Source organism: Crinia signifera, chromosome 2 (genome assembly GCF_055691185.1).
Source record: "Crinia signifera chromosome 2, ASM5569118v1, whole genome shotgun sequence".
NCBI classification, from domain to species: domain Eukaryota; kingdom Metazoa; phylum Chordata; class Amphibia; order Anura; family Myobatrachidae; genus Crinia; species Crinia signifera.
In genome coordinates, this window is record NC_139218.1 from 124,533,429 (window position 1) to 124,552,871 (window position 19,443).

At 43.2% G+C, this 19,443-nt stretch overlaps 1 protein-coding gene across 2 annotated transcripts in view; it reads right to left on the bottom strand.

The window, feature by feature from the left end:
* Window positions 1-19,443, bottom strand: part of MOV10 (Mov10 RNA helicase) — a 119,431-nt gene that overhangs the window by 6,629 nt on the left and 93,359 nt on the right. For both annotated transcript variants that reach the window (XM_083172784.1, XM_083172785.1), the window contains exons 17-20: window positions 12,122-12,313; window positions 10,429-10,494; window positions 6,818-6,943; window positions 314-402 (exon numbers count right to left, since the gene is read on the bottom strand). In XM_083172784.1, coding sequence (XP_083028910.1) covers window positions 314-402; window positions 6,818-6,943; window positions 10,429-10,494; window positions 12,122-12,313 — 473 coding nt within the window. The remainder of the gene's footprint in view (window positions 1-313; window positions 403-6,817; window positions 6,944-10,428; window positions 10,495-12,121; window positions 12,314-19,443) is intronic.

Consider the following 19,443-nt stretch of genomic DNA (forward strand, 5'->3'; position numbering starts at 1 on the left):
TTGCTGGGTAAAACACAATACATTAAAAAGGCCTGGATACCAGTGTTTTGCCCTGATCTCATTGCAGTAGACTACAAAGAATTCTAGTCCATAAGATGACTTCTGGAATGCCCCATAAGCATTGTGCATCTTAACAAAACTCTATGCTATATGTTTACTGCAACATGTAATACGCCCCTTTTTTTTTTTTTTTATAGTTTTTATTGACAGAAAAAAAAAGTTATACGCCTTTCTATCCAAAACAAAGTCAAGACAAAACTTAATATTCTAGACAGCAATAACCGCTAAATGTGCTGCCTCATCTGTTACTTACCATGACCAATTTGGATCGTTCCGAAGTATGATTGGGTTTCCCACTAGAATTAGGAGGGCCTTTGCTCTTGTGATGGCTACATTAAACCTCTAAGCAGTAAAAAAAAAAAAGTTATAGGACTTTTTGTACAAGAATTAAAGATGTTAATTTCAGATTACTACTTTGAATAATCTAGCTTGAGTGTTTTTGTAGACCCTATGGCCAAAATACTGATTTTTAAAATATTATGTGGCTATTGAAAATGCCTGTGGCAGGAAATAATCATTAGAATAGTTCTATTTACTAATACAGATTGAGGAAAATCAATATTCAGATTTGTAAACAACCAAATGATTCATCAACAGATACCAGTTAAAAAGTAAACAATTTCTTAATTATGATACATAAATGTGTAAAAGTCTTTTGTCAAAGCTGATCTGTTTATTTATATTGCTCTATCTTAATGAATATCAACTTTAATTGCTCCCTAAAATCATGATTAGAAACACTGGGTTGCCACGGGTTGGGGGGTCCACGACCAAAATCAATTTATTTATACCTAAAGCATACCTCCCAACTTTCATTGGTGGCTCAGCGGGACCTTCAAACCACATCACTAGTGCGAGGCCACGCCCCGTTTTGCCGCTGTTACCCCTCTGCCAGCGGGGAATAAATGCTGTGCATCACAGCTGAGAAGCGAGTGGCAGTGGGGACTTCCAACTGCCCCCCCTCCCCCTCAAACACTGCTGGCCCCGGACGGGACGTGGGAACGTCCCCAAAAACTGGGACATTCCTGTGGTAAACGGGACAGTTGGTAGGTATGCCCAAAGTGAAAGGCAAAACCAGTGCTGGTGGCTGCCAATCATACAATGTATGTATCTAATGTATCTAATGTATATAATGTATCTAATGGATAATTAGAACCACAGCTATGTTCCCCACCACATAACTGAACCTGAGGGTGACCGTTAAGCACAATTTACTTAATTTTTTTTATTTATCTATAAAGAAACTTTTGACTAGGGGTGCCTTGAACAAATGCTCATATTCTAGGATGACCTGGTCAAGAAAGTTTGGGAACCACTGCTTAAGGGGGTAAATTTGCTACAGTTTTAGTTTTTACAAGTGAAAGATGTTGCCCATAGCAATCAATAATATTCTACTTCTATAGTAAGTGGAAGATAAATGACAAGTACAATTTTATTGGTTGCTATGGGCAACATCTCTCACTTTAAAAAAAAACCTTAGACTTTAGTAAATGTACCCCTAGGACTGTGCAAACATGGTAAATTAATTAAAGTACATTCTGAAGTAAACAAGCATATTTTACTTTCATTGAGTCCCAAGAGTTGATATACATGCTAAAGTCAGTAATTTACAGCTGGGCATTAATAAATCAGGTACATGTGTTGATTCATTATATTTATTTTAATAATTTTATTAATTTAATATATATCTTTATTTCCTTTTTTAGTGTTAAAAAAAAAAAAAAAAAAAAGCTTTTTCAAAATAAACTCAAAACAAAGAAACAGGTACAAATGCGACTAAACATTTTTTGACGAACCAGATGTACATTAAGAAGATAATTACATTATTGTGATAAGTAAAAATGTAGGCTCCCTAAAGACTCCCAGCAGGTGCAATTAAAGAAGAATGCAAAAAGATTAGAATAACTCCAATATCAGTTGATACAGTTAAAAGACGTCTGCATACTGTAGGTCTAAATCAGGGGTGGGGAACCTCAGGCCCAAGGGACGCATGCGGCCCCCATAGCCGGTCTGAGTGGCCTAGCCACCCGCCCGGCGGCTTTGGCGGGAGTCAAGTACAGGGGAATTCTCGGGAGAAGTCGGTAGTTCTTGCAAGATTCCTCTTAAATCAAAAGCAGACGGAGACTGTCAGTCCTATTCAGCAGCAGCCCCCGGAGCGTGGGACAGCTGCAGCAGGACAACTTGTAAGATCAATTTTTATGGCCCCCCCGAAAAAAATTTACCTCATAGAAAAGGTCCTTGGCACAAAAAAGGTTCCCCACCCCTGGTCTAAATGGCCACATAGTTGGCAGAAAGTAAAATGCCTTCGATTAGCCAAAGAGCACGGAAATTGGACGCCGGATCAGTGTTAAAAAGTATTTTGGAACAATTAGTCCTAATTTTAACTTTTGGAACCAGAGGACATCAGTATGTTTGATTTCTGGACAACGAACATGCCAGATAATTGTATACAATTAACACCATGTTCATATCATGGTTTGGAGTGGGGCAGCCTTGCCATACTGGGCCATTTGCAGTTTTATAAAATTCCAGAGTCTGAATCAGACCCTTCGTTCAGACTGTACCAAGTGGAACTTGAAATATGGGAAAGGGGTTCATCATACAAGATAATGACCGTAAGCACACACTAAACTGTCGATTAGGATATGGCCTCCTCAGTTACGTGATCTCAACCCCATTGAAAAACTCGGGGATGAATTAAGACTGAAAAGTTAATGTTGTGGCTCTAACAAATACTAAAAACCTAAGGGGAATGGCTAAACAAGGCATAACTTACTAAACTTTAGAAAAGTTGGTGTCTCGAATCTACTATAAATCTCTCTGCACATGTTTCATCTGCCCCCCCTGCACTGCACATGGTTTTGTCCATTTGAGAAGGAATTTGCCTGTATGAGTAAACCAGAATAAAGGGCCTATATGTATGTATATAACATGCACAAGAAGATATACTATACAGGTTAGGTCCCTTATCCAAAATGCTCTGGAACAGAAGAATTTTTTTATAATGGACTATTCCGTATTTCTGAATATTTTTATATTTCAATGAGGTATTTTAAAGGTATGCGAGTGAACCAGAATAACCCCCCTAGTGTCCGCAGGTTCTATTAAATCTGACTGAGAGTGGGCCCAAGTAACACCCCCCCCCCATCCCCCTCCGATTCACTTGAGCTGTGATATGTGACACATTGCTTAAAGAAAAAAAATATGTTATTTTTTAAAATTATATATCATTTTGACCATTTTTAGTTAAATATTATGTGAAACCTTATTATGAAGAAACATTCTCATTATTTTACTACATTTTGGGGGTTATTCTGTTCATTCGCCGGGAGGGGTCCACCAAACCCCTCCCGGCAAATTAACCCCCCCCCCCCCCCCCCATACAGTGTGGGTTCGCTCACACAGGCTGCGAACAGATTTTTTGCATAAACATCCATTCATATGCCTCGGGTAACCGCCCACATCTTTCGATGGTCAGCGACCATCGAAAGATGTGGTGCCTGCACGCATATAAGAGTGACTTAAGTCACTTACATATGCGTACAAGCTGGTGCGGATATGGGCGGGCAGCTGACATCCGGTGATGTCAGCTGCAAGCCCCCCGCACCCGCGTCACCGCCTTGTTACCATGAGAACGCCCAGCGTTCTCATGGGAATGCCCATGGAACACTGGGCGTTCCCATATAGTAATAGGGCAGCCTGGCACCCCCCGCGCACCATCGGCCCTCCGTGCGAATGCACAGAGGACCGAATGGATATGAATAACCTCCTTTGTCTTTTCTTAACAGTTTTTTTTCCTTGGCCAAAGACTTTTGCACACAAAGTGTACATCAGTTGTTCTCAAACTCTGTCTTCAAGACCCCAAAACAATTCGTTTTCCAGGTCACCCAGCAGATGCACTGTGTGACCAACTGTCGTCCTGAGGACAGAGTTCGAGAAACTGTGCGATAAGATATGCTGTATCCCCAAGTTCCTGTTACATAATCATGTTTTACAAACAAATATTGATTTGGGTACTTGTTTCCTAGCAGGGCGCCCATATTTCTTACATACGCGAAATGTGAAAGTGAAATCGCATTGCATTATGTTATAGTAGCATGCGATGCGATTTTCCCGCCCCGTGTCAGATCCTCTCAGAAATCACTATGAGGTGATATTCTGTCAGGAGAAGAAGCATACCTCAGAGCTGGTGGTGATTTATTAAGAAAGTTATTGCAATTATTGAGATGGCTGCATCGATGACCGTGTTCACACTGCCTCAGACTATCGCCTTTTTTCAAGGACACGGTCTCCTTCCGGTGGCACAGAATTGCGCGAATGGCCACATTATGCACCTTTCTGTGAAAGAATGCATGCGGCACTGCCATGTGAAAGCGTGCCGGCTGAAGGTGAGCCTGAGAGCGGCTCACTGGTTTCCTGGGTGCCGCTTGTCCTTTGTCACCCTGGTGCGCTTTATATACTCATGGGCCCATGAGCTGACATCCATTGAGTTCTGTCAGCAGCAGCTGGACATTTCAAAAAAAGACGGCTGTTTTATACAATAGATGGATGTGGGAGGCGTGTACGATGGACCTCATGGCGCAGCCACAGCGCCGTATCGGTGGTCCAGGCTACATCATGGAGGTCGACGAGAGCATGTTCATCAGGAGGAAAAGTAATGTCGGCCTTATGTTCCCACAGTAGTGGGTTTTTGGGGGAATTTGCAGAGAAGTGGGGCACCGCAATTTACAGTGACTGCTGGAGGGCATACGGCACTGAGCAACTGGAACTTGCAGGGTACCAGCACGGTACCAGCACGCCCAAGTCAATCATAGATTTCATTTTATAGACCCGTCAACAGGGATGCATACCCAAAATGTTGACCGAATGTGGAGCGCGTGCAAATGACACAATAAGCGCCAAAGAGGTACAGCATGCCACATGCTCCATTCCTATCTCCAGGAGTTCATGTGGAGAAAAACATTGGGTGGGGAGAACCCATTTGAGAGAATCATGGGAGCACTTACCCTCCTTCCTAAGGACGATTAAGTGTTTTTTAAATAATTATGTTTTTGCTGTGATTCTTTGTTATTAATTAATGTTTTGCTGTTTTTAATTGATTAATTGTTGTTATTATCTTTATCGTTCTGCTTTTTCATATAATTTAGGTACGTTTACAGTTCTTAGTTAACACACGTCGTCATTACGACGACATCAGCTGTATGATTTTGCAAGTGTGAATGTGTTCCTAAAACACCACCACTATCCACGCCACCCCGAAGCGTGGTGAGGGGTGGCGTAATGCATCCGCCGACCTTTTTATTCCCCCACTATCCAAGTCGGCGTGGAGTTGATTTTATTTAGCGCGGCGAGCACAGTGAGCACCGTGAGGGGACGCCGATTATTTTACATGTATTACACGTCCACTCACGGGCTCGCCACACTATATAAAATCAACTCCACGCCGTCGTGGATAGTGGGGATATGAAAAGGTCGGAAGACGCGTTCCGCCTCCATGCGATTCCCTACGATATTTCATTGTATAAGCACTCCTGTGCATTTCTTATGGACATCGCATCGCACACCACTATACACGCTGCGCGATGCAATGCAATGCAATTTCAATACTGAGAATAGCAGAGTACACAAAATGCGTACTGGGCGCCCTGCTAGGAAACAAGTACCTTGATTTGTTTTAGATTTCTCTTCTGTTCAATCACTTTGCACTTTGTCAATGATTAAGAGACTATTTTCACTTCTGTTTCAGAAAGCATTCTTACTCTGCAGTATTTTTTTCCATATTAAATGTATGTTCAATACACTTGGATTTGTTTTCACCACTAAATGAGGCACATTTGCCTTGTTTCAAATGTTAACAGTAAAGGTCCATACACAATGGGTGATTATACCCAGCGATGACTGCCGTCATAGCTGGGGGGAAAGCCACTTAGTGCATACACACTGAATGGCTTTCCCCTTGCCCGACTCTGTCAGCGGGTGGACAGACAGCTTTCGATAGGCTATGCAAAGCCTTCCTCAAAGCCGCTCATCTGCTGGAAATACCAGCAGACGAGCGGCTTTCCCAGCGATGTGGGAGCGCGCATCACTGGGCTGTACACAGGGCCGGTGCCAGGTACGGCAGCGCCCCAGGCAGGGGGAGGGGGGGAGCGCTCCCGGGCGGGGGGGTGGTGGTGAGATGCGGCCGCTGAGTCGCTTGTGACAGGGGGGGGGGAGAGGAGGAGAGTTGCGGCGGGTCGCTCCACCTCCCCCCACACACACACTCTCCACAAGGGGGAGAGTTTACAACCGAGGAAGGGGAAAGGGAGGGAATGCGGCCGCTGCTGTCGAGTCCCTCCATGAGGGGCGGGGTGTGGGGATGGTGTGGGCGTTGCTAACTCACCAGGCTCCACGGGGGTTTGCGGACGGCGCGGGCACCGCTGTGCTCACCCGGCTCCACGGAGGGGGGGGGGGGGAAATGGAGCGGGCGCTGCTGCGGCACTACCTGTGAACTTGCTCCATGAGGGGGGCTCCCAAGTGCCGCCCTCCAGTGGCCAGTGGCCTAAGGCTGCCTAGTGGTGGCGCCGGCCCTGGCTGTACACACTGGGCGGCTTTGAGCTGAAAGCTGCTCAAACTTGGTGTTTTGGAGCGGCTTTCAGCTCAAATATCGCCCAGTGTGTATGGGCCTTTAGCTCAATGTTAGAAAAATTTGTACTATATGCTAGGGTATGTTCCAAACACGAATGTAACAAAGTTGACTGCAAATATTACAGTCCCTTACCTTTGGGTTCTTCAGAAAGCCAAGACTAAATTCTTCATCAAACTTCACGTAATCTTTACAGCTCCGCACTGTAGATATGAGAATCACCTTTCGTTCCTGGCCTTGAAACTCCTCCACAGAACCAATCTGTTAGTGGTACACAACATTAGATTTTATGCATCTCATCAAGACAAAGCTCAAACATGATACAATAGAAAAGGAGCAAGCAATTTTCTAGGTGAAAACGTGTAATACAGTATTGTGTCTTCCCGATGACATAAACCTTAATAGACTTTACAGCATGTACTGTAGGCCAAAATCTATGTTAAGTAGAGGTCAAATACAATCTTTTTTATTTAGGAGTTTAAAATGCATTCACTGTGGTTAATACAAGGGACATTGAAAAGGAGGTAAGGTTGATCAGTTCACATTCTCTAGGTATCACGTGCACTGGAATCCCTGCTCCTATTGCAGGTGAGGGATTGGTTTAAAAGTTCAGATAATCATGCTGGAAGGACATAGCTAAGGGAGGATGGAGTGATGCCACGGGAAGCGGGAGTGATAAGGATAGTTACAATTTTCAGCAAGCGATTAAAGGTAAATTTGGTGGTTGCTATGGTATGAACCCAGTGACAAAATTGAAGATAAAAGAACCAGGCTGATGGCCCAAGCCCATATTTGGTGCAGAGATGAGAAAAGGAAAGTATGCAAGATGAGGAAAACAGAGTGGCCAGAATAGTAGCATGACCAGCAAGAACGTGTAGACAGAGCAAGGTAGGTAGGGATATATTCTAAAAAAACACTTTTAGACAGAAACGTCTGAAAATCCTGGCAATTACCCAGCATTTCAAATGCCGGGAGCAGCATGACCCCCTTCACACCGAAAAACAAATTACCAGGTTGAAAAGGTCTACCCATTAATTTATTTCTTCTGTGCGAAAGGGCCATAAATCCCGGGTCTTCGACCGTGGTAATTTCCAGGGTTGAAGTCCCGTGATTTTACAACCTGGGTTGACCCTTTCACAAAAGAAAAGGACCCCTGTTATTTGAGAAATGACAGGGTAGAAATGCTTCTCCCGGTAATTTTGTTTTCTGTATAAAAGGGGTAATAGTAGGAAGGGCAAAAATCAAAACTGGAAGGAAGATTGTCATCCAACATCTTCAGCACATCGGTAACAGCTCTAGGATGTAAAAGGTAGGTAGGTCGGAGATGGCCATTAGACTAAAAGAAGTGTAATTAGAAAGCTTTCTAGCTAAACGTGTGTGTTTCACAGGACATTAAAACTGCAATCCTGTTCAAAGTGAAACATGCCATGTTATACTGTAGCTTTCTTTTAAGGTGTATCCACCCGAGTCAATCTGGTGGCCGCCAATATCGATTAGATACCGGTGGCCACTGGGATCCATTGGGGAGTTGGCATCAGCTGGCAGGGAGGGCGTGAGGGACAGTGTGGCAGGGGGAGCAGGGTCCATGCTGCATTAAGCAGCATGGCCATCGTTTAGAGATAGTAGAAATAGACTGTGCTGCACAGTCTAATTCTACATTCAATTATTATGGGGCGGGTCCCACGCATCAGAAATGGGTGCTGCATAGTACAGTGAAATTTGCACTATGTGCTTTGCGATTTTGACTATATAGTCAAAATTGATAGTTCAAATCACACCACATGTACACAGCATTAGGTTTCATACATGTCTGTTTAAATCGAATTGTACAATTTAACAAAAAGAAAAAGAAGCTATGCTGCTTAATGCCACAGTTTCAGTTGGAAAAATATTCCCATATAGAGACTATTGGACGGAGATTTGCAGCAAACTGAAACGTACACCAGTGCTCCTCATATACACTACAGAAGCTTCAAATATTCAGCAGTTAATCTGTGTTGAAATACAGGCTTTCTAGATTATAAATAATGACAAAAAGGAATGGATTCTTAAAAACTGGATTACAAAAAAATAAATATTTAAAAACAAACCTAAATGAATGATTAGAAATTACCCCTTTTGAATCTTATATGTGTTTGAATGGCAAGCAGCAAAAATGCAGATGGGGACTTCAATTGCATTGAAATTGGGGGCAGAACTAAAACTTGGCCTTTCCATGTATGATGTCCTTGTGCCTCTGACCTCTCAATTTAATAGAAGTTGAACATATTTAAAACTGACACAATCCCCCTTAATCTTGTAGACACTTGTTTCCTCCCTTCAATTAGTTTCCATATCATAGGAAACGTGCTTCTCTTTAATTCACAATCCCTAAATAATTTCCTCTAAGTTAACTCCTACCTGATTGAGAGAGATGGATTGGTTTTAACAACTCATGGCTGTCATATCTTCTGGCTAGGCCAATTTTCAGCATACAAGATGTCCCTCACTCCCTGATTTAAGCCTGGCGAAGAGATAAACAGGAGATAAAGTGGAAAGAGATAACGCACTAGCCAATAAGCTGTGTTTGATATATGACAGCTGGGAGTTGATTGGCTGGTGTGTTATCTCCTTACACTTTATCTCTTCGCCAGGCTTAATATATCTGCCCCAATAACTCTTATTTTTCCTAGTAAATATTTTAGATAAATGTTATATTTTATATTGACTCAATATCTGTGGAAAATTAGTCCTCCAAAACTTGCAGTCACGGATGATTCTTCTGAAGAACTGAGGTAGCTTGACACTTCCAGCCCTAGCCAAATTTCAAGAAGCATGCCTTATGGTTAAGCTTCTGGACTGGTTCAGTCAGCCTGCTGCTAATTGTTGCGGGTCCCTTGAAGAACTTAGTTCTCAACATACTCTCTGAAGGATCTTTTGTGGACACCAAGACATGTGACCTCTTCCTAGCCACTGCTCTTCTCTAAGGGTTAACATTTCCTTTTGGTAAAAGTTTCTCTTCAGGTTATGCCCCTCTGTTAAATCATCCTCTAAGACTGAGAGCTGGACTTGAGTCTCTCCATCTTGGATGCTCAACTTGAGATGACTTATGTAACTTCCTATTATAGAGGTCTCAATCACTCAAAAATATACGTCAAATTGTTAAATAGATTATATCTTACTCTTATTATGCACACCTTTTGGCCCGCTTGCTTTAAGATTTGTTAGTGAAATTACAGAGACCTTGGCACATTTGTCATTACCGTCGTAATTTTTGGGGCAAGGTGTTCTAAGAATTCATTAAGTGTTGACTCCTTCCCCATCACTGGCACTTCTAAATCTTTATCCTGCACTAGCGTAACCCAATTTAAAAAAAAGGTATGTGCTAAGTGACATCTGTATAGCAGCGCAAGATGCATTAGAAAATATTTGAAGCAGCCTCTTGCGCTTAATTAAGGTGTTTCAAAGTCCACTTTCTCTTTAGAAAGCAAATTGCTTTTGAGCCATACTCCTCCTCAGCCTGTTCACTGCTTAGGAAGTGGATGGCCTTGCACGAATATGTAACTGATGAAGCAGGTGCTTAATTTAGCCATAAAGCTTCCATTTCTACTATAGAATTATCTGCTTTATTGTTAAATTACCTATTTTGTGTATACATATTTTAATATGATTAAAATTGATTTGCAAACATAGAGGGATAGGAATTAAAACATCAGCTAACTATTATACAGTTATTTCACCCATAATGTAGATGAGAACTTACGTACCTTTAGGTCTTTAATGTCGGCCACAGATTTACATTTTAGATCAACGGCTTTACGAATTTTTTCCACCTGAAAGAAATAAGTTTTTCTTAACAGCTTGCAAATACATGTGTTTGTTCTGTCTGGTAGAACACAGACAGATCATTAGTGGTACAAGTAAAGGAGGAGAGGACAGGCAATTATCAAGAGAGAGCGAGCGACCAATGACATAATTGGCTATTAAACGATACTATATGAAAGATAAAGATGGATGAAATTTAATAGGATGTGAGAATTAGAAAGTGAGAGATTTGATAAGAAATCCATTTTTTTAGAGCGAAAATCATTTACACTGCAAAAGCTCTCACTTTCTGGATCTCTCATCCTATTAAAATTCCCCCTACATAACCAGAATCCTCCTGACCAGGAAGTGTGTCTCCTGTGCATGTGCAGTACCAGGGGCCACCACGAATGTGCAACATCCATTGCTGAGGAGGGTTACTTGGGAACCCTCTCCAAATATGTAATGATAAAATGTGTCTTTATCCAAAATGACTGGTTTATTCTTAAAGTGATTGTATGGATAATGCAGGGAACTCTATTTCCAAATTCCTGTAAATAGCTTAAAAGACGCATAGACGCTAGGAGGACACACTCGCAACTATACCGAATCCAGCGGGACAGTCCCGCTATTCAGACACTGTTCTGTGGGCAGAAGGGTAGTTGAGGGAGCTTTTGATCACCCACTGCTCTTCTCAGCAGAACAGCAAAACAGCAAGTGATCCCTGAATAAATGAAGCCTCTTATCAGTGAAGATGTTCTCGGAGAACACTAAGCAAGCCTCCAAAATGACAAAATTAGATCCATGTCACAAGGCCGTGCCAATCTATGGCCAACAAAAGTTGGGAGATATGGAAACATTGAGTAGCAGAACTACCTGTTACCCCAACTGACTGCTGGTGATGGTTTTTGTTCTAAAATCTCAAAAGTGTACTGTATGTTCAATATTCAAACAAGAAGGATAAGCAAAAGGCTTTGAAAATATTCAGTATGGGGGCCACATGTATTAAGCCTTAAAAATTGATGACATTTTTCAAACACAGCTGGTCACATTGCAGAAGCCGATTGGCTGGTACTTTATCACTTTTCATGGCTTAGCAAATGTGTCCCCATGGTCTGTTAAAGTGGAGAGTTATTAAGTTCAGCTCCACTAACATATTTGAGAACTTTAATTTTTACATGATTGAAACAGACCAATCATGGAGGAGCGTGTAAAGAGTTGGGATTAAAAGGCCTGCCAGGTTAAACCAGTAAACGCCACCCAAAACTAATTTAACAGTGTTAATGATCTAGGTATGTTCTGTTTTAGGACAGACTTTATATTTTAAAGGTGTAAAATGTACAGGGGTAGTTAATTTAATAAGATGGGAGTCATGTTGCTATGGGCAACATCCCAGCTTCAATAGATCAGATTATATTATTTATTTAGCACCTTCTAGAAGAGAATAGCTTCAGTATAATCTAAAATGGTTGCTATGGGCATCCCATCTTTACTAGAACTCCCATCTTAGTAAATAAACCCCTAAGTCCTTTGCTTTTGCTGCCAAGGAGCACTTCCAGCTTTCAGTCCAGAAGTAGAGACCACTACTATCTGACATTCTAAATAATGAAAACATACTGCTTATCTAGCAAAACTACAACCGACACTTTATCGTACCTGTTTCCTGTAGGGAGAAATGATGCCAATTTCTTTGGCTGAGATCTTGGCTATCCCTTTCTTCCCTTGTGTCTGTAGCAGGGCCTCAAGGTAAGACATGAGCACCTCTATCTCTGTCCTATTGAAAAAGGATGGGCTGTTCCCTTCTCGTTCATCCTTCCCTAGCACACCATGAAAGATGATTGGGAAGCCCTGTAGAGAAAACACATGAATATTAGAAAATAAATAAAACCGGAAGATCAGTTGCGTGGGGCTACCACAATACATTGAAACATATTATATTACACACTTCTATGTCCTGAAGACGAGTTTAAAGGCTTGAAACGGCGTAGACACAATAAATTCATTTTATTGAAAAAAAGTTTATGGTGTCCCGGAGTGACTATGACTTGTGAAGCTTTATTTAATAGAGGTGGTAGCCCCATCTGGAGCGAGCACCCGGGCAGGTAAAGTTTAAATGCTACCAAGAGTGCTGGACTGGACACATACAGATGGAACGCCTCTCAGCCAGTGTCGGGGCTCAACAGAATGCCACTGCTGGCGAGTCAGCTCTTCATGTGACTGAGACGCACGAGCATCTCTCACGCAGGCACGTCCCAGTTTCCAGGCAGTGGGGCACTCGAACCCTGCCCGTCTCTCTGCTTCAGGGAGTTAGGGGGATGCGGAGAGCTCCCTTGGAAGGGGACGCACGATCTTCTCACACACGTCCCTTTCCGGGGGCTGGCAGGCTCCATCTGTATATTTATAGGTGAGCAGCTAACCATTTCCCTAGATGATTAGTGGCAGGTGTGTTGGTAGCTGCTCACCTATAAAAGCAAAGTGTGCTGTGAGCTTCAGACCAGTTAACATGCCTGGAATCAAACATTTATGTGATAGCTATGTGTATTGTAGCCATTTTCAGCGATAGTGTTAGGACCTGCAGAAAGGTGGGGTCCCTTGAAGGGGGCTGCAGGCTTAAATGCATTGATCAATTCATGAACCAAATCTCCACTAATTATTATCAGTGAATTTAGTGTGTGCAGAGCCCCTACAATGTCTGTTTAAACAATGTGGTCACAAGCCATAGGGCACCCCAAAACTAGGAAAGGTGAGTGCCGATGATAGAGATATATATAGAGCCCTCTGACGAAGTCCGAAGTGACGAAACGCGTAGGGGCGTGGCCTGGCGTCATTCAAACGAGTGAGACGGAGACGGAGAGGAGAGTGTAACCGCTCCAACTAACAGTGAGACACTGTGATTTATGCTTTTAATGTGCGGTACTGATACCGCCTATTGTGGTACGTGACCCTTGTTGTCTGAACCTTGGGAACTTTTTTAAAGAATAAAACTTCTTATCAGGATAATCTGCACTATGGAGCGCTTCTTTTTTCTATTTTAGACACATATATATATATATATATATATATATATATATATATATAGATAGAGAGATATAGATATAGAGAGATATAGATATAGAGAGATATAGATATAGAGAGATATAGATATAGAGAGATATAGATATAGATATAGATATAGAGATATAGATATATATATATATATATATATATTCCAGAATGGAGCAGCACTTCCTCGACGGTAAATAATCAGTGGGGTGCCATCCAAAACCCAGCAGGGTTAATGTAGACGTCCATGCGGCGGCACTCACCCAAAAGAATCAAACACAGGCAGTGTTTCTCAACGTTTCGAACCTTTTAATAACGGTTCTTCATCAGGATGTACAATAAACAGCAGTAATAAAACAGTATTTATACATACCCCCTTGATCTCCACACCAATAACGTCAGACTCGAGTTTGGCGCCACTGAACAAATTCCCCGCCTCCGCATGACGTACACAACGTGCGCGTCATCGCGTCAGTACGGGAAACCCGACAGCGCTCCAAACCCTGCCCCTGTTTCCATGGTGATCAACCAAACATCAGCCATCGGCACCTATAACGAGTAAGTCGGGAGACCAATGGCGGTTAGCAGAGTCAGCGTACCACACAACGTCATCACGCCAAGCTATGCTGCCGTCCCTGGTCCATCCCTACCACATCAGGTTACCATAGAGACTGCTGTAAACAAATAGCAGACATCGAAAAAAAATGCCAGCACGCAGCCTGACAAAATCAAACAACATGTAACGTAATACAGAACAATCAGTGTCACATACCCCATAACCCAAGAGCAAGTACTATATAAAAAAATAAACCAAAAGAAAAAAAAAAGTGATATCTTGTCGACACATACAAAACATATATGAAAAACATGAAAAAATGGCAGCAGAAATCATCCCTCCAGTGGCAGGAGGTATGGAATCAGGCACAGAGTGACATGTACTACCCGGTACATTGTGTACATGATCACCTGTCCTTGTTCCCTCAGTTACATTGGGAAAACCGAACGTACACTGAGGGAACGGATGGCTGGACATAGACACTCTATCAAGACAGCTCTTGAAAAGGGTGTAAGTGACCAGCCGGTGGCGCGCCACTTTCTTGAGGCGCACCACACTATTCCGATGTTGCGATTCATGATCATTGATCATATCCCTGAATCAATTCGTAGAGGTAATCGATCATTAAAGTTATTACAGTGTGAAGCCCAATGGATTCAACGACTGGGTACATTGGGCTCGAGAGGCCTTAATGAATTCAGAGGCTTGCACTGTTTTTTGTAACTTGCACGTATACTTGGTACATCTTTTGTTTAAATTGTGAGATTGCTGATATTAAATCATCCTGACACCGTATGTGTAAGGTTCATGTATGCATTTTCATGCTCTTTACGTATTTTTATACGGTATACATGTTTTATTGTGATTTCTGCTGCCATTTTTTCATGTTTTTCATATATGTTTTGTATGTGTCGACATTTTTTGTATGTCGACAAGATATCACTTTTTCTTTTGGTTTATTTTTTTATATAGTACTTGCTCTTGGGTTATGGGGTATGTGACACTGATTGTTCTGTATTACGTTACATGTTGTTTGATTTTGTCAGCCTGCGTGCTGGCATTTTTTTCGATGTCTGCTATTTGTTTACATCAGTCTCTATGGTAACCTGATGTGGTAGGGATGGACCAGGGACGGCAGCATAGCTTGGCGTGATGACGTTGTGTGGTACGCTGACTCTGCTAACCGCCATTGGTCTCCCGACTTACTCGTTATAGGTGCCGATGGCTGATGTTTGGTTGATCACCATGGAAACAGGGGCAGGGTTTGGAGCTCTGTCGGGTTTCCCGTACTGACGCGATGACGCGCACGTTGTGTACGTCATGCGGAGGCGGGGAATTTGTTCAGTGGCGCCAAACTCGAGTCTGACGTTATTGGTGTGGAGATCAAGGGGGTATGTATAAATACTGTTTTATTACGGCTGTTTATTGTACATCCTGATGAAGAACCGTTATTAAAAGGTTCGAAACGTTGAGAAACACTGCCTGTGTTTGATTCTTTTGGGTGAGTGCCGCCGCATGGACGTCTACATTAACCCTGCTGGGTTTTGGATGGCACCCCACTGATTATTTACCGTCGAGGAAGTGCTGCTCCATTCTGGACTATGTTATACCCTATACAGTAAGCAGGCTGGACTGGGTTAGGAGCGATAGCACCCCGGATACTTGAAGTATTTATCTATCACAGGATTTCCATATCTGTGTCACTGTCTGTGTTTTGTTCACTATGGCTGAGGGCGGTGATATGAACATTGAAAATGTGGACAGCATTAATCTGGCCTTGCTGACGCAAGGGAACATCTTGTCATTCTCGGAGTCTGAGGCCGAGGGGATCCTCTCCAGACAAGCACAGGATGAGGATACTGATGTGAGTAAACCCCTTGATGCCTTATATAAAGATTGGCTCAAAATGAAACAAAAAGAGATTGACTATTTGCATCATGGACTCACTCTCAGTGACTATTTTAAGAATAAACGCATACCCAGGGGATTCCGGGTTCGGAATGCCCCCACTATTGGGAGGTTCAACGTGGCATTTTGCAAGAGATGGATTGCAGTATTAAACAAGTGTAGCCTCGATCTTATCTTGCTCGTGATTGAAGAGTCTGGGCGAGAGTTGGATCTTGTTAAAGAACGTATCAAAAAGTTTGAGGATACTCATAAGGCTGACTTTATTACTGACACATCCGTTGATTGGCTTGATAAACTTGGCAAACAGGTTGCTGGTTACAAACGGGACTTGGTGCAATTCAAAAAGCATAAGCTCGATAAAGTGAATGCTGATTACGAGCAGAACCGAGTCTACGCCTGGATACAGGGCGGAGGTAACCAAGCAGGGTCCCGCTACCGTGGCCGTTTTCACAATAAGCAGGGCCACCCTAACAATGAAACCTCTGAGTCATCCTATGAGGTACAGACTACCAGTGACTCTGATGGGGCACCCAAGCCGCGCCGAAGGGGCAAACAGCCAATTCCCCCTTTAGGGGTACGCACCCGCCAGCTAACACAGCACGCAGGCGGTACAGGACGAGGAGAGGTGGTCAACACAAAAGGACGAGGAAGACGGGGCAGACCGCCTCTGAGAGCTTAGTGTTTAACCTCTCCTCCCATATATTGACTGACGCAGAACACAGTGTGTTAAGTAAGGGTCTGTCTTTCGTCCCCACTGCTCATTTTGATACGATGCAATGGGAGATTGAAAAGTACAAGTTGAACAGATCCTTGAAACTGAAAGAACATTTTAGTAAAAAAGATATTCGTGATATTAGTCATACTGTTGACACGTCTTATGTCGATATTCCTAAACAACTTGCCAAATTGCAACCACGCTTTGTGTTTGAACCCCTTTCTATGAATGTGAATATTAAATCATTTATGCAGGCACTTGAATATAATGTTTCCCATCATATTATGCCTAAATCGAAGTTTAATGTTTCTAAATCTAATCTCACGAGGGAGGAGTTTGATGCATTGCATGACCTTGGTTCCTATTCTCATGTAATTATACGGCCCGCCGACAAAGGTGGCGCCGCGGTGGTGCAGGATTTAGTGGACTATAAGCTTGAGATCTCACGCCAGTTGGCGGATGACAAAGTTTATGAGCCACTAAAGAAAGATCCTACCATCGAATTCAGCAATCTACTTAATTGTGTGCTTGATACAGCAGTGCGAGAAGGCACCATTTACATGGAACTATCTACTGCACTGAAAGTTGTTGACCCCGTGGTTCCGCTGTTATATACCCTGCCCAAAATTCATAAGGGCCTTCGGGCCCCCCCTGGCAGGCCTATCATAGCGGCGCGGGGTTCACTCTTTCAGAACATTTCTACTTATATCGATGCCCTCCTGCAGCCCTGTATCAGGGCATCAGAGGGGCATCTTTTGGATACTACTGCCTTTCTTAATGGTATTAATAGACTTGGTCCCATTCCACGCGATAGTCTGCTTTGCAGCATCGATGTGACAAGTCTATACACCATTATTCCTAACCAAGCTGGTTTGGAGGCGGTACGTACAGATGGCGCCGGCCTTATTATTGCTGGCGGAGCGCCAGGACCGTGTCCCTGGCGATCCGCCAGCAATCTGGCGCTCTGGCTGAATGAGACGCTCGTGCGTTTCCCACGCACGAGCGTCTCAATAGCCGGGCGGCGAGGCAGCGCAGTCCTGCCCGTATCCAGCTTCAGGGAGACGGGCAGGGCTGCGGGGGGCTGCGGGGGGGCGGTGTGGACCGGCGGGGACCCGGGGAAGCCGGCGGGGACCCGGGGAAAAGCACCGTCGGAACGGGACGCGCGTGCACGCGCGTCCCCTTCCGACATACAGATGGCGCGGGGCGGGGGATGGCGGGTGGCGAGTCCTCCGCCATCCCCAGCAAAGACAAGCCCGGCGCCATCTGTATGTTGTTGTCCAACAATGTCAATTATCAGGGACCTGATATTGATTTTGTTATTGCTTTATTGGAGATGGTGCTCACCCATAATTATTTCCTCTACGATAAGACCTTCTATCTGCAGCGTGTTGGCTGTGCGATGGGGAGTAATTTTGCCCCATCGTACGCCAACGCGTTCATGATGGTAGTTAAAAGGGACATGTTTTTTTCTTCACTCGACGTATCGCGTAATGTTTTTTACTATACGCGTTACATCGATGATTTGTTTATGATTTGGACAGGGACACGGGAGGATTTTGTTAGTCTTATCGATGGTCACAATGGGTCTTCTAGTCCTGTGAAATTAACATACTCCATCGATACTGAAAAAATTAATTTCTTGGATGTTTCCCTGACTGTTATCGGTGGTTTGGTGGAGACTTCACTCTTCACCAAACCTACCGACCGCAACACACTTCTCCATGCCACCAGAATTCCACTAAATTCAGTCTCCCCTATTCCCAATTTCTACGTGCTAGGCGTATTTGCAGTACCGATGTTACAGCTGAGAAACAAATTGATAGCATGATTTTGAAGTTTAAGGAAAGGGGCTACAAAGATGCTTTATTGCAAGATGCTAAGATCAAGGCCCTCTCCAAGACCAGGGAATCATTATTGACTTACAGAGATAAAACAGATAATGGTAAACGATTCCCTTGGGTCAACCATTTTAATACTAACAGTGGTTGTGTTAAAAAATGTGTTAAGAGGTTATGGCCTCTGATCCAAATGGATCAGACTCTCAATTTAGCTGATACGACCATTATGCCCAGCTACACTCGTGGCAGGAGTGTGAGGGACATAGTCGTTAAAACTGATATTGGCAAACTACAACAGGGCAGCAGTGAATCTTTTTTGAGAGCCAGACCAGGCTGTTTCAAATGCCTAAATTGCATTACTTGCAGATCGCTTAGAACTGGTGATTCATTTTGTCATCCCTCCAGTGGCAGGAGGTATGGAATCAGGCACAGAGTGACATGTACTACCCGGTACATTGTGTACATAATCACCTGTCCTTGTTCCCTCAGTTACATTGGGAAAACCGAACGTACACTGAGGGAACGGATGGCTGGACATAGAGCCTCTATCAAGACAGCTCTTGAAAAGGGTGTAAGTGACCAGCCGGTGGCGCGCCACTTTGAGGCGCACCACACTATTCCGATGTTGCGATTCATGATCATTGATCATATACCTGAATCAATTCGTAGAGGTAATCGATCATTAAAGTTATTACAGTGTGAAGCCCAATGGATTCAACGACTGGGTACATTGGCCCCGAGAGGCCTTAATGAATTCAGAGGCTTGCACTGTTTTTTGTAACTTGCACGTATACTTGGTACATCTTTTGTTTAAATTGTGAGATTGCTGATATTAAATCATCCTGACACCGTATGTGTAAGGTTCATGTATGCATTTTCATGCTCTTTACGTATTTTTATACAGTATGTTTTATTGTGA